The sequence below is a fragment of the Leuciscus leuciscus genome (genome assembly GCF_965113295.1).
Source record: "Leuciscus leuciscus genome assembly, chromosome: 23".
NCBI lineage: Eukaryota > Metazoa > Chordata > Actinopteri > Cypriniformes > Leuciscidae > Leuciscus > Leuciscus leuciscus.
In genome coordinates, this window is record NC_138747.1 from 1,850,271 (window position 1) to 1,862,770 (window position 12,500).

Here is a 12,500-nt window from a genome sequence, read left to right on the forward strand (position 1 = left end):
ATCTGAAGACCACGCCCACCAAGGGGGAAAACAAACCAACCGTCTCCATTGACTTTGCATTGCGAGAGGCTGCCTCCTTGTCATTTCTTGCTTCTAACAAAATATAGAATAATGCCTAAAAGCTGCTGTGTGACAAGGTGTACAGCAAACAAACTAAGAAACCCAGAAATAATTTTTCATAAGCTGTCGACCCCAAAAAACGAGCGTTTGAGGACACAAAAGTGGATACAGGCTGGAACGAATGAGTAAATTGTGGGATCCTGACACTCAGTATGCACTAAAATCCACTACGTGTGCAGTAAGTTAAACATTTGGTCACTGGTGAGTCAAATATCCAAATGTCAGTTTTATATATTATATTTCTGTAAGATAAACTATCCTGTGTTGCCGATTACAGTCTCCTCCAGCGGGTGTACGTTAGTTCTCAGAGTAATGAGACACGTGACGCTCTGTCTCAACTGCCTGTATCCACTTTTATGTCCTAAACACTCGTTTTTTGAGGTCGAGAGCTAATAAAAACGTATTTCTGTTTTTTTTTTGCTTGTTTGCTGTACACCTTGTCACACAGCAGCTTTTAGGCATTTGTCTGTCTTTTGTTAGAAGCAAGAAATGACAAGGAGGAGGCAGCCTCTCGCAATGCAAAGTCAATGGAGACGGTTTGATTGTTTTCCCCCTGGGTGTGGGCGTGGCCTAAATACGCTCTGTCTCTATAGTGAAAAAAAGACTAGCGCGAATTCTGTTTCACGACGATTTTAAAGGTGAAATTTTGATGTAGAAAAACTGAAATAGTGTTTTCTTGTAAACATACTCCTATAATGTTTCATAATTTTTTTTTTTTTTTTGCAGTGCAGCTCGAGTTTACCTTTTAATCATCACTTTTCCCTTTCATAGATTACATGAGGGGGGCTTAAAAAAACTAGGTTATACGGTTTTTGCCTAATGTATCTCTCTTAAAGGGACAGTTCACCCGAAATTTAAAATTCAGTTCTCATTTACTCATCCTCATGTCGTTCAAAACCCGTATGAGTTTCTTTCTTCTGCTGAACACAAAAGATATTTTGAAGAATGTCTGTAACCAAACAGTTGCATTTAATTTCCCATACTATGGAAGTCATTGAGGATCATCAACTGTTCAGTTACTTATATTCTTCACACTAAAACACACTCTGTCTGAACGCCTATTTAAACCTTTTCAATCCCAGAGACCAGGAGACCCCTAAACATCTGTCCATCAATCCCAGAGGATCGTTGTCCCGACACTTGAAGCTCAACGGGTGGTCATTGTTTCCTCCGCACCTCTCCAGCTCGATCCAAAACAAGACACTAAATAAATAATAATGAATAAACAAATCTTAGAAGATCTTAAACAACCAGCCTCGCTTCCCTCTCTTCACAAGTTCAACCAGCGTTCACGACTCCTGATCAAATATTCATTTATTAAACCACTTTGACTCCGTTAGGAATTATGTTTTTAAGAGTACAGCGTATTAATATTGCACGAGGTCAACACGCGGTCAAACTCTGGCATATCAAAGCTTCACTAATAAAGCATCTGTGGTGTCAACGAATCTTCTCTTTATGGTTCATTATAATATAAATATAAATATACAACTTTTTAAAAAGTTCAGGTCAGTAAGATTTAATTTAAGAAATTACATTTATTCAGCATTAAATAGATCAAAAGTGACAGTAAAGACATTTCTAATGTTATAATTGTTTCTATTTCAAATAAATGCTGTTCTTCTAAACTTTATATTCATCAAAGAATCCTGAAAAATTTAATGTATCACAGTTTTCATATATTGAGCTGCTTTCAACATTGATAATGATCAGAAATGTTTCTTGAGCATCAACTCATCATATTAGAATGATTTCTGAAGGATCATGTGACACTGAAGACTGGAGTAATGGCTTTACTGACACTATTGATTAGTTTAATCTCACTTAAAGTCTTAGAGACCCCAAACTTTTCAGCGGATAGTGTACGTGCGATTATAAACGTGCAAGTCCTATATCCTCATCATCCTCATGGATGCATTCACACACACACACGCACGCACGCACGCACGCACGCACGCACGCACGCACGCACACACACACACACACACACACACACACACACACACACAAACACACACACAAATCAGCTTTAAAGCAGCCATTATGTCTCATCACTTTGAGGTCAAAGGTCAAATGACGGATAAAGATACATGGAAAGCTATTTTGCTATCAATGCGCAAAACACACCTAAGCAACTACTACAACTAACAAACACTCACCTACACCAAAACCACGTGTGTGTGTGTGTGTGTGTGTGTGTGTGTGTGTGTGTGTGTGTGTGTGTGTGTGTGTGTGTGTGTGTGTGTGTGTGCGTGTGTGTGTGTGTGTGTGTGGTTGTTTGTGTGTGTGTAAATCTCCCGTGGTGTGAGCACTTACACACACAAACACATCCAGATCAGTCTGTTCTGTTGTCAAGCGGGTCAACGAGAGTTCAGCGACTGAACTCTGCTTCACCTTTATTCACATTGAGAGAGAGAGAGAGAGAGAGAGAGAGAGAGAGAGAGAGAGAGAGAGAGAGAGAGAGAGAGAGAGGTGTGTAATGCATTTAAATTAGACATGCTTCAGGCACAAGGTCGTCTGCAGGGACGGATCATCACAGAATTTGCAGGAATTATGGAATATTCTGAATGGAAGATCACAATGTGTTAAAATCCTGCATGACTGAATCATTTCATTACGAGGAGACGGATGAGTGTTAAAATAATCATTGTGTTTTCATGCACTGAGGCGATTAATGTGCAATAGAAGTGAATTAGCTGGGGTTTTGTTTTGAAGAGTAAAACATCAAAGTCTGTAATCTTAAGGGGATATTCTGGGTTACAATTTACAGGAAGAGTTGTGTGTTTATCGTCATGTCGCTCCGAAGTGACTTTCTTTCTTTTGTTGAACACGAAATAAGAAGTTTTAAGTCACGTGCCGATGCAAATTGATATTACGTTGCTTAATGGATGGCTCTAAATGCATGTTCAGTTTTAAACGAAATGAATGAACGTGAATCTGACAATGTGGTTGTTGTAATGCAATGAAATGTCCAGTTAGTGGCGCTACAACATTAAAGCTGTATTGCTTATGAAAATAACGTAGAAGTTATACATTAAACCTAATAGTGTTTGCAAGGGATGCACTGATATGAACATTTTGGCCGATACCGATAACCGATAATTCTTTATATTTGAAAGCCGATAACCGATATATTGGCCGATAAATCTAAATCCGAATTTTTATATAATTTTTGAGAGCCTGATTACAAAAACAAAAGTTTCACCATTAAAAGCCATGTCCCAAACACAATTATAATGTTCTCATAATTTTATGTAGCCGATATGACAGACTGAACTGTTGCACTTTACTGTATTTTGCTTATTTGAAGTGATTTCAATCATATTTCAAGCAATTTAAAACCATCATGTTGAACAGTGCGCATCTGAAGTGTCTCAGCTGGAGGAAATAATACATTATTTATCGGCTTTAATATATCAGACAAATTTTCTTATTGGGCCGATAACGATAACATTAAAAATGAACATATATCGGCCGATGCCAATATGGTGGCCGATATATCATGCATCCCTAGTGTTTACAAATGCAAATGTGAAAAGCAAATGTGAAAATAAAATCGAATTCAAAATAATATCAATACTACTAAAATAACACTGCTCTTCACTGATTGGTCCATAACTCGCTCTAATGCTGTACCAGGTGAGCTACCAAACAAGTTTACCATGTCAGAAAAGCTGGTTATGTTATGCAAATGTCAAAACGTATCAGTTTAGAAATCATGCATTATGATAAAAGTGGTTGAGGTTATAACATACTGTATATTCTGTCGCACGGGTGTTCTGTTATTGGACTGTTATCCGGACCCTAGGCCGGAGGTCGATGATCGACTTTGTGGTCGTTTCATCCGACCTCCGGCCGTATGTCTTGGACACTCGGGTGAAGAGAGGGGCGGAGCTGTCAACTGATCACCACCTGGTGGTGAGTTGGAACCGATGGCGGGGGAGGAAGCTGGACAGACTCGGCAGACCCAAACGTACTGTGAGGGTCTGTTGGGAACGTTTGGCCGAATCCCATGTCAGAGAGATCTTCAACTTCCACCTCCAGCTCCACCTTCGACCGGATCCTGAGGGAGTCTGGAGATATTGAGTCCGAGTGGACCATGTTCTCCACCTCCATTGTCAACGCGGCCACTCTGAGCTGTGGCCGTAAGGTCTCCGGTGCCTGTCGAGGCGGCAATCCCCGAACTCGGTGGTGGACACCGGAAGAAAGGGATGCCGTAAAGCTGAAGAAAGAGTCCTATTGGGCCTGGCTGGCTTGTGGGACTCCTGAGGCAGCTGACAGGTACCGGCAGGCCAAGCGGACTGCAGCCCGGGTGGTTGTGGAAGCAAAAAATCAGGCTTGGGAGGAGTTCGGTGAGGCCATGGAGAAGGACTACCGGTTGGCCTCGAAGAGATTCTGGCAAACCGTCCGGCGCCTCAGGAGAGGGAAGCAGTGCCCTACCAACGCTGTTTACAGTGGAGGTGGGCAGCTGTTGACCTCGACTGGGGATGTCATCGGACGGTGGAAGGAATACTTCGAGGATCTCCTCAATCCCACCGACACGTCTTCCATTGAGGAAGCAGAGGCTGAGGGCTCGGAGGTGGACTCGTCCATCACCCAAGCTGAAGTCACCGAGGTAGTCAAGAAACTCCTCGGTGGCAAGGCACCAGGGGTGGATGAGATCCGCCCCGAGTACCTCAAGTCGGATGTTGTGGGGCTGTCTTGGCTGACACGCCTCTGCAGCATCGCGTGGCGGTCGGGGACAGTGCCTTTGGACTGGCAGACCGGAGTGGTCTTCTTTTTAAGAAGGGTGACCGGAGGGTGTGCTCCAACTATAGGGGGATCACACTTCTCAGCCTCCCTGGGAAAGTCTATGCCAGGGTACTGGAGAGGAGAACACGGCCGATAGTAGAACCTCGGATTCAGGAGGAACAGTGCGGTTTTTGTCCCGGTTGTGGAACACTGGACCAGCTCTATACCCTCTCCAGGGAGCTGGAGGGTTCATTGCTGGAAGCCGCATTGCCGGATTACAAGTCAGACTTGTTCCCGGTGCATGTTGGACTCCGGCAGGGCTGCCCTTTGTCGCCGGTTCTGTTCATAATTTTTATGGACAGAATTTCTAGGCGCAGCCAGGGGCCAGAGGGTGTCAGGTTTGAGGACCACGTGATTTCATCTCTGCTCTTTGCGGATGATGTTGTCGTGCTGGCTCCATCAAACCAGGACCTTCAGCATGCACTGGGACGGTTTGCAGCCGAGTGTGAAGCGGCTGGGATGAGAATCAGCGCCTCCAAATCCGAGGCCATGGTTCTCAGTCGGAAAAGGGTGGCTTGCCCACTTCAGGTTGGTGGAGAGTTCCTGCCTCAAGTGGAGGAGTTCAAGTATCTTGGGGTCTTGTTCACGAGTGAGGGAAGGATGGAACAGGAGATTGACGGACGGATCGGTGCTGCTTCTGCAGTAATGCGGTCGATGTACCAGTCTGTCGTGGTGAAGAAAGAGCTGAGCTGCAAGGCGAAGCTCTCGATTTACCGGTCAGTCTACGTTCCTACTCTCACTTATGAAAGCACAAGATCCCGGATACAGGCGGCCGAAATGAGCTTTCTCCGCAGGGTGGCTGGGCGATCCCTTAGAGATAGGGTGAGAAGCTCGGTCCCTCGGGAGGAGCTCAGAGTAGAGCTGCTGCTCCTCCACATTGAGAGGGGTCAGCTGAGGTGACTCGGGCATCTTTTCCAGATGCCTCCTGGACGCCTTCCAGGTTTTTAACAGTACAAACCACATTTTATCTTTATACGTCCATATGTTGTACTAAATCAGATACAGATGAGATGTTTTGCAATGCGACCTCAGTCTGACCGGTCATATCGGAATCCATGCGACTTTTACATCACTCATTTCGACATTTCATCGACATTTGTCACAATTATACGTTGACGGGAGTCACTCCGAAGATTTTACACACTATGTTTCACTAGAAACGTGCCTCACGACAGAAGGAGCCTACACTCACTAAATGTGTAGAAATATAGGCAGAGGCATGTTTTTCCAAATGGATGAGTTGCATTATTCACGAGTAAATGTCCCCTTTTAGTGGCATTTCTGGTGCTTATGTTCATCAAGCACTGTATGGACAAGAGAAGTGTGCATGCTGCTAAACATCTCCTTTTGTGTTCATACAGGTTTGGATGTACATTAGATGCACTCAATATGAGAAAGGATCTGAACTCATCCGTCAGTAATTCCTCAGGGTGTTTGCTCCATATAACCGGAGCTTTACGGACAGTGAACTCGATACCTTCCCGTTGTCCTCGTGTAGATGCTGAGCAAAAGCACCTGGATATATTTACTGCACGAGGTAAAGGATGTTAATCAATACAGATTAAGTTCTTAACACACAGAACATTTCTTGAAGTCAAACGTCTCGTCGGGTGAACGCTGTCCTCTCGCAGTGGAGCAGAACGGGAAAGTGAGGTGAGCACGCTCAGAATAAATGCGAGTAGCCACTGATCTGCTTCGGTCAGGACACAATCAGCAGAGAATCCCAGAATCCCTTCAGACGGCCTAATCCAGAGAGACATTTAGAGAGAAAGGAAGAGACCAGGGGAAGGTGGGAACATCACACACATATGAATATTTGATGGACTTTCCCAACAGTAACCTTAATAACCGCATGGCAATGGTCTGGAAACACTGGAGCAGAGATTGGCACAGAAAGCACCAGTCACCATTAGTTGTGAAAATATGAATATTGGATAATGTTAGAGACTGTTTTTTACTTGCAAGTTTGCAGGCAAGGAATGAATGAAAGTATTATAGTGCTGTACATAGACTATGGATAACTCTTTAATGCATATGTGACCTGGAATTAAATAAATAAATACTGTTTTGAAATTGAATAAATATTATGAAATCTGCTATCTGCTACCAAGCAACTCAATACCGAATATTTATACTGTAAATAAATAGATATCAGACCAATACTGGAAACCCCAAATAAATAAATAAATAAATAAATAAATAGACAAACAAATAAATAAATTAGGGCTGTGAAACGGTTAATCGCGATTAATCGCATCCAAAATAAAAGTTTGTGTTTACATAATATATGTGTGTGTACTGTGCATAATTATTTTGTATATATAAATATACACGCATGCATATATTTATTTATGCATATATATATATATATATATATTTAAGAAATAGTTGCTTATATATACACTGTGTAAATAAGTAAATATTTTATATATAAACAACAATTTTTTCTTAAATATATACATGCATGTGTGTGTATTTATATATACAAAATAATTATGCACAGTACACACACATATATTATGTAAACACAAACTTTTATTTTGGACACAATTAATCGCGATTAATCGTTTCACAGCCCTAAAAGAAAGAAAGAAAGAAATCATACTGTTTTGAAATTATATAAATAATATTAAATTATCTGTTACCATGCAGACAAATACTAAAGGCAATATATATATAATGATAATTATTAGAGTATATTATTTTGAAATGGAATAAATCTTAAAATGATCGATATCCAATTACATTGATATCCAATTAACTAAATATATAATATAATAAATTATATATATATATATATATATATAAATTATCTGCTACCAACCAGACCAATGTTGAATACTTATAAATAAAAAATAATTAAATATCAGACTAATACAAAAAAACCCACCTAAAATAAATAAACAAACAAACAAATAAATAAATAAATAGTATGTTGTTTTGAATTCGAATATATAACATGAAATTATCTACAACCAACCAGGACAATAGTGAATATTTATACTGTAATTATAAATATAAGAGTATATTATATTGAAATAGAGTAAACGAAAATTATAGACTTCCAATCAGACCGATACTTAAAATAAATGAATACATTGTCCATGGAGGACAGCTTCAGTGATTATTTTCAGTGTTTAATAAGTAGACTCAAATATTTAGTGCAAACCCTGTCCTGATAAAAGTGTGGTAGGGCCTGAGGTGAGATAAGTTGAGCTTTCAGTAATCTGTCTGCGCTACAGGCCCATAAGCCTAGATTTGCATGATGAGAGAACATCGCTGTTTTCAAACGCCACGCTGACATGTTTAACCAACTCCAGCCATAATCCATATTCACAAACACAAAGGTGCTGTCTCTTCAGGATATCGGATTGATGGCTTACGACACGCTTGATTTGCCTTAGCGCAAACACACACACGGACGTTTGTGCAACAGTTCACACGCATTCACACACTGCAGGAGGGTTTAAAACATGCATGAAGCAGAATGATGATTCATCATGTGATTTACTTATACATGCATCACATGCACACACTCATACATGCACACACTCATACATGCACACACTCACACACTCATACATGCACACACTCATACATGCACACGAATTGTGCACAGACCCATGAACGCAAGATGCACGTGACTGTCTTTACACTCTATATGTTCTAGTACAGATGCCCATGAGACATTTACTGTGGGATTCTGGGAGTTCTTGCTCAGCTTCAGAATATATTAAAGCCACGGAATGCATTTCATGGACCGACGAAATGCTTTTAAAATCACCATGAACAGACATTAGCGACCTATTTTTATTTCAGCTTGATGAGTAAAAGTATTCTACAAAAACAGAAAGTGTAGGACCAGGCCTGATTTTATCCGTCGGAATTGATTCAAAGCTGAAAAGTGGACATTTCGAATAAAAATGGAGCCAAATCTGACATTACTAGGTGAATTTGAAATAATAGTCCATGCATATAAAGCTATGTCAACCGAAAAGTGAAGTAGTTTCAACTTGAATAGCAACTATGACAATCATTTTATCTTCTGATTAATGCATGCAGGATATATTGTTTGCAAAGAGACTCGATGGAACAGTTAAAAGCATCCACAATCCCTGAAATGGTCCACTCTGACCTTTGATGACCAGAAGGTCAGACCATCGAGGAGTAATGCAGATCATAATGCAGATTACAAAGACCTAGCCATGTTTTCCACAATTCATATTTACACAAATGAAATGTTGCTTTATATATAGAGAGAATAAAGGGCAGGAAGTCAATCTGGATTAGGATACACTTATGAACAGTACGATATTAAACACACAGGGCTTAAGACACACACACACATACACACACACACACACACACACACACACACACACACACACACACACACACACACACACACACACACACACACACACACACACACACAATATGGCCCAATATGTTCAATGACTCGATAGGTAAGGCTGGGATTGTGGGATTGTGTAAGGCTGGAAGTTTATGCTGCTATTTTGAACCAATAATCGGAACAAAAAGCAGTTTAAGGATAACGTGTATAATTTAAATAATTATCTGATATCCAATATGATTAATCTGACTCTATTAAAGTTGTTGTTATTCTTTAACCTCTTATTCTTTAAAGGTAAAGGTCTTTCTAAGAACTGATTTAACCTGAACATTTGGATAACGAAAGTTATAATCACTTTAGCTTTCAACATATTGGGCCCTATCTTGCACCCAGCGCAAGTGACTTTGTACACCGACGCATGTATCATTCCTATTTTGCACCCGACACACAGCGGACTTTTCCCTCCACAGACACACGTCGGTAAACTAGGAAAAACACTTGCGCTTCCCGGAGCGGTTCAGCGCAAAGAGGAGGCGTGTTCCGGCGCAAACGTTCCCTGGTGCTATTTTGCGCCACTGCGCAAAAAAACCTAGTTTAAAGTCAGTGGTGCGTTGCGCATGTTATCCATATGCTATTTTAAGGGCGCATGCTTGGCCATAATCAATGTAGCGTGTGCACAGCGCACATACACTTTGATTCTCTTATCTACACAGAAGCAGCAGTTTTCATTTTTGCAAATCATACATTATTACAATAGATAGATAGATAGATAGATAGATAGACAATTTATTTATTATAAAAGCATACATCTAGTTTACACATTTACCCAAATTATCATACACCTGTTTAACCGAAGCTAATTTGGGTGTTTCTCCATCCCCAATGTCACTTCTCTGTGTTTTACGGCCCTGACGAGAACGTAGGTCTCCTCGGCTGTGAACCGCTCCTGGCAAATCCGCCGTTATAATAGCAATCCGCCATGGAACAAGCGCGTCTGCTCTTAAAGGGAATGTGAGATGACGCTCTGATTGGTTTATTTCACGTTACGCCCAAACCACACCTATGAGTAATGAAGCTACTTCAGAGCAACACATTTTAGATTTGCGTCGGGCGCAAGAGTCATTTATCCCACCGGTATAATAGCAACAGCGCCCGAGACCCGCCCACAAAGTTACTTGTGTTTTGCGCTTGACACTTGAGTTTGAGATCGTTAAAATAGAGCTCAATCAGTGATAAAAGGAAAGATTCTCAAAGCCTTTAAAGCAGGCAAAGTTATTTGTTAAGTTACATGTTTAAATATACAGACAGTGGAATGGAACAACATACTGTATAGAAAACTTGGTTGTAACAAATAATGCACTGTTGTGGAGACAAGGCCGTAAAAGCCTTTCTCGTAGTATGAGGTTACGCACCGGGAGTGACAGGGTTAAAGATCCTATATCAACAGTTACCTTTCCTTCTCATTCCCTGAGTAAAGCAGTGTTAAACATGAGTGGAATACCAACACCGAAAGGGTAGATCAAGAGGGGCAGAAGAACATTAACATATTCTCCTCAATGCATGTTTAACCAATACTAGATTGTACATTAGGCTACTTTAATATCTCTATTAAAAAGGTGGTATAATGCCCTTTTTCAGGGTTGCCAACTTTGGGACTTTGGCTGGAGTGAGACTCTGTAAAACTTCAGTGCGCGCGCGTAACCCTAACCCTAATTTAAAAAATGTCAGTCCTTGTTTACTTAGTATAAACCCTGATTTATGGGGAAAAAAGAAAAAAAAACGAATAGAATGGAAACGTGTTTTCAAAATGTACAATTCATTTATTGATTGATCGATTGATAGAAAAAATTAAGATAGAGGTGATTAAATAACAAACATGTAAAACAACAACATCAAAACAATAGGAAATCTCAAAACAAAAGGGACACATAATAGTTACTCCACCTCCTCAGAAAACCACAACACAAGTTTCACACATGAGGCCTGTTGTAGCCGATGCCACAGTGACCAGTGTTGGCCTGCTTCACCACCTCTGCAGGAGGCTCGTGTCTGAAGCAGGGTTCGATCCGTTCATGAACGTTCATTGCGTCTGTCACGTGACAAATGAACGAAAGACTCGGAAGGTAAAGTAAGTATTACTATTTATGTTCCCTGTAAATAATTTTTGACTGCATTATAATGATTTCTTAATTTAGAATATGATAAAGACTGCGTAGGTGGATGTGTTCGTGGAATTTGGCTGTTAAAAGTATAACATTTAAAGCCCCTTAAATGAACGAAATGACTCGAAAAAGATTCGTTCATTTTGATGAACGAGATCGAACAAGCGAAGCGAGTCAGTAAAATGATCCGAACTTCCCATCACTCACAGGGTGCCATCAAGTGACAGTCTGTTCCTGGTGTCAGTCTTGTTTAGGCCAATAACTGAAAAGGTTCGCTCAGCATCTGCATTTGACTGTGGCCGACTTAACACAATCTGGGCAACCTTTCATAATTTGGGGAATTTTAAAATGCCACTTGCCCGATTTGACAAAACGTAATTTGTACCATGGGCCTATTTTTACTGAGCAAATAGCTAGCCCACATAACGCACGTCAGACAACGTTTGCAACTATAGTTGAAGTCTGTACTCTCGAGTCGGCACACAGACTAATTAGTCAAGGCTACGTCTGTAGTGACAAGGCACACCATTTTATTATCTGCTTACCTTGATTATCATCCAAACTTTGAAACGCGCATCAGTGGGCCCTGACTCCGAACCAATGCTCCGAACATGAACTTTTCACACGCAACTGACGTATCAGGTTTCAGCGAATCAACGATCAGAGAAGACTGCAGTGAGAACGTTGTAGGCAGATGTTGCAGCTGTGTGCCTTAAACTCCTCTCCTGTCTTTAATACGCTGTGGTCTAGTATAGTCATCAACAGAAAATTAACGGATTGAGAGGGGAGAAACGTGGATTTTGGCGTGACATTTCTTGCGTGTGCGTGAGAGCGTGAGATTGATGCTGAAAGCGTGAGAGTTGGCAACCCTGCCTTTTCACAAGATGTAAAATAAGTCTCTGATGTCAGTGTGTGTGAAGTTTTACCTTAAAATACCCCACAGATATTTTTATTTAGCATGTTAAAGTTGTCACTTTTTGAGGGTGAGCAAAAACACACCGTTTTTGTTTCTGTTCCTTTAAATGCAAATGAGCGGCTGCTCCCGGCGCAGGGGGCGGAGCTTCAACAGCTCG

General features: G+C 40.9%; 1 protein-coding gene and 1 long non-coding RNA gene across 2 annotated transcripts in view; both read left to right on the forward strand.

Moving 5' to 3' along the window:
* The window catches only part of LOC309488058, a 145,904-nt gene that overhangs the window by 61,937 nt on the left and 71,467 nt on the right, over window positions 1-12,500 (forward strand). The window lies entirely within an intron of this gene.
* LOC309487564 (uncharacterized protein) overlaps window positions 4,133-12,500 on the forward strand; it is a gene marked incomplete at both ends in the record, with an annotated part of 9,057 nt that continues 689 nt past the window's right edge. Inside the window, 2 exons of the mRNA XM_082155295.1 lie at window positions 4,133-4,497; window positions 4,576-4,920. Coding sequence (XP_082011421.1) covers window positions 4,133-4,497; window positions 4,576-4,920 — 710 coding nt within the window. The remainder of the gene's footprint in view (window positions 4,498-4,575; window positions 4,921-12,500) is intronic.